General features: G+C 34.4%; 1 protein-coding gene across 4 annotated transcripts in view; it reads right to left on the reverse strand.

The window, feature by feature from the left end:
• Positions 1-3,234, reverse strand: part of LOC111372289 (histone acetyltransferase HAC1-like) — a 24,623-nt gene extending 21,389 nt beyond the window's left edge. For 2 of the 4 annotated variants that reach the window (XM_022994549.1, XM_022994548.1), the window contains exons 1-2: positions 3,025-3,234; positions 492-839 (exon numbers count right to left, since the gene is read on the reverse strand). In XM_022994549.1, coding sequence (XP_022850317.1) covers positions 492-688 — 197 coding nt within the window. In that variant the 5' untranslated portion in view covers positions 689-839; positions 3,025-3,234. The remainder of the gene's footprint in view (positions 1-491; positions 840-3,024) is intronic. The other 2 variants (XM_022994552.1, XM_022994550.1) reach the window with 1 other exon arrangement.
• Positions 3,235-3,458: the final 224 nt, after the last annotated feature.

Genomic DNA, 3,458 nt, shown 5'->3' on the forward strand with positions numbered 1-3,458 from the left:
CAACTAACGCATGAAACTATTATTGAAGTAGACCAAAGCCTAGATCGCCTTACCAGGTAATGGACCTGAGTTTGAGCCTCCTTTTGTTGGGAAGGAGCGATGACTTTCGGAAAAAAAATAAAATAAAAAAATGAAGAAGCAAGTAACACATGAAACTATGGAACCAGTATCACTACAAGGACTTCAAGCCAAGTGGATTGGAAAAGCTATTAAGTTATTATCTGCCTTGTCAACCCCATCATGCATATCATCCAATTCAACCAGATAAATCAATTAAAAAAACAGCAAAAAAGTGTCTCTAAATAACATAAATAACCAACTATGGAACCAGTATCACTACAAGGACTTCAAGCCAAGTGGATTGGAAAAGCTATTAAGTTATTATCTGCCTTGTCAACCCCATCATGCATATCATCCAATTCAACCAGATAAATCAATTAAAAAAACAGCAAAAAAAGTGTCTCTAAATAACATAAATAACTGAAGTTTACATCTTTTTTGCCATATATATGCGTGCTTTTGCAAATTCAGGGTCCATATATGGGACACCGCGATGGATACTAGGATTTTGCATCTGACCAGGTAGAGGATTTCCATTTTGCTGTGCCAGCTTGGGCACTGAAGTACCAGCTTGGTTCAGTGCCTGTCCCGAGATCTGCCCTGAAAGGTGGTGTGCTGGTAAATTCATCTTTGCATAGGCTAATGAATTTGTCCTTCATAAAACAAATAACCAGAGATCCAAAATTTAGACAAACAACATAATATGCCAATTGGAATAATGCATCCCTAATCAGTCATGTTCCATAAGTAATGCCACCCATATTGTCTGACCAGGGTACCTGCAATGGGAAAAGATGGGTCATGACCCAATGAACGAGCATTCAGAAAAGATAGTCTCATAAAATTTCTAAATCAAATAGCCAGTGTTGCAAGATTGCAAAATTTGGGAGAAGCTCTCCTGTTCCCATTGTTTATATGCAGCGCACTTTTCATTTTATTGTCCCCATATCCTAGTCCATTTGAAAGGTCAATGTGTATTTTCTGCGAGATGCTTATATTTTTTCTCCTCTAAGAACAAAAGTTGTTTTCATCACTAATCAGACTTGTTAACTGGTTTCAGAAATACTGTTCATATGCTATTCCAAATGTTTTTCTAATATTTTTATCACTTCTTTTAATATTGCCAAACATCAAATTAAATATTCCATAATAACAATTTAGACTCAAGTAACCGAGAATAATGAGTTTAGAAAGCCACCAATGAATCAACTGAAGTTGGTGAATTACTGTTCCATAACAAACGATGGAAGTCCTTAACAGAAGTCTCAAATCATTCAATCAAATTAGAGATGGGAATACTAGTCTTTACTGGGTAAAATTTTTTTATACGTGCTTAATGAACATAAATCACATCAAACAGGATACAGCCTCCTTAATTGGTTCCTATAAGCAGAAGAGAGCATAAGTCACATCAAATAAGCCCCACCAGTATATGCTCTTAAGGAGGAGAAGGAAGCATCTTTCTGTAGTTCTCTTCTTCTAGGCATGGAAAAGGGGGAAAGCACAATCCATTATTTATATACTTTTGCGTGAAAGAGTCAGAACCTTGATTCACTCTTCATAAATGGCTTAGGTGATGCATGTTACTGAAAGAAGCACTTTTCCCGCTTTAAGAGGAAGTGGAAGACCAAGGGTTCTGTGGAAGTACCTTGTGTACAGTCGGGGTGGTTTGGAATCAGAAGATAATAGTTGGGCTTCTAATGCACACAGGAGGAGGAAAACTAAATGCAACTTCTTTTATTCCTCTTACCCTTATGTAACAATCTTTTTCCATTCCTCCCCTATTTTATTCTGATTTTTATTATGGTAGGTATATATGTTATTCTTTTACTACAAAAAATCAAATAATTTGTTCAAATGAAACATTTAACTTGTCAAAAATATGCCCTGAAAGCACATAAATTTCACAGGACCATAAATTCAACTTGAAACTTTCCAGCTGTGCAAACACATGGTTGGATCATATAGCTATAGAAAGGATTAGTGATTCATAGTGGCTTCAGCAATTATGGTAGGTATATATGTTATTCTTTTACTACAAAAAATCAAATAATTTGTTCAAATGAAACATTTAACTTGTCAAAAATATACCCTGAAAGCACATAAATTTCACAGGACCATAAATTCAACTTGAAACTTTCCAGCTGTGCAAACACATGGTTGGATCATATAGCTATAGAAAGGATTAGTGATTCATAGTGGCTTCAGTGATTCATAGTGATTCAAGCTGTTAACAAGATTTCAGGCATTAGAAGAAGGGGAAAAAAATCGAATCCACTGATAGTCAAAATTATAACACTAGCAAGTATAGATGTCTCGTGCTAAATAATCATGCACACAGCTCAAAACAAAATAATTCAATCTAATCATTTGCCACATAATAAATGTCGCAGTAAAAAGCACATTAATAATGAATTCGAGAATTAGATGGAAATGCCCATAAAATCTAGAGGCAATCTATCTTTTCATTTTTAAGCCTCCAGAAGATTACAATCAAAATTACCATTTATCCAAACTTTCATCCAATTCACAATGCAATTAAGGATTACAAAATTGGAAGAGTATGGAAAGATGCAATGTTCTCATTTCCTTCCAATAAACTTCTTAGCACACAAAACAAATTCTATTAGGAAAGTAAAATTCTTTACCAAAATCACAACTGTCAACTTGTTCACATTAAAGAAAATAGGAAAATCAAATATATTTAAGTATTTAATTTCAGTAGCATGCAATTACACGTGAAGGACAATTGGGTCAGTATAAAAACAACAGAAGATATTATTGAGTTTAAATTGTGGCGGCATCAAAGGAATTTGACAATGTTAGGTTTCCATCCAAATTGGGGGAAACCAAAATAAGACATGAATTCTGATTAAATGCACGCTGGATTTTCAAATTGGGTGCAAAACTGACTGAAATTAATTTTAAATAAAAAAAATAAAACTTTTAAATCCAGTGACTTACCAAAATTATGAATATGGCCAAAACTGGAAAGCGGAATAAACAGGAGACAATCCAGCGAAAAAAAGAAAATAAATTAAAATTAAAAAAATCGATGGAATCGAGTTATGAGCTTGAGCTGATGTTAAAGCTTCATCGGCTAAGAGAGGTCTCGGCGAAGATCAGCGACTCGGAGAAGAGAAGGACCCATTTAGAAATGGGTATTTTATTAAAGTCTTTTTTTTTCCCCCATATTTTTTAAAATTTTTATAATTGCCTCTCAATAAACAGGAGACAATCCAGCGAAAAAAAGAAAATAAATTAAAATTAAAAAAATCGATGGAATCGAGTTATGAGCTTGAGCTGATGTTAAAGCTTCATCGGCTAAGAGAGGTCTCGGCGAAGATCAGCGACTCGGAGAAGAGAAGGACCCATTTAGAAATGGGTATTTTATTAAA

Source organism: Olea europaea, chromosome 23 (genome assembly GCF_002742605.1).
Source record: "Olea europaea var. sylvestris chromosome 23, O_europaea_v1, whole genome shotgun sequence".
Classification (NCBI taxonomy): domain Eukaryota; kingdom Viridiplantae; phylum Streptophyta; class Magnoliopsida; order Lamiales; family Oleaceae; genus Olea; species Olea europaea.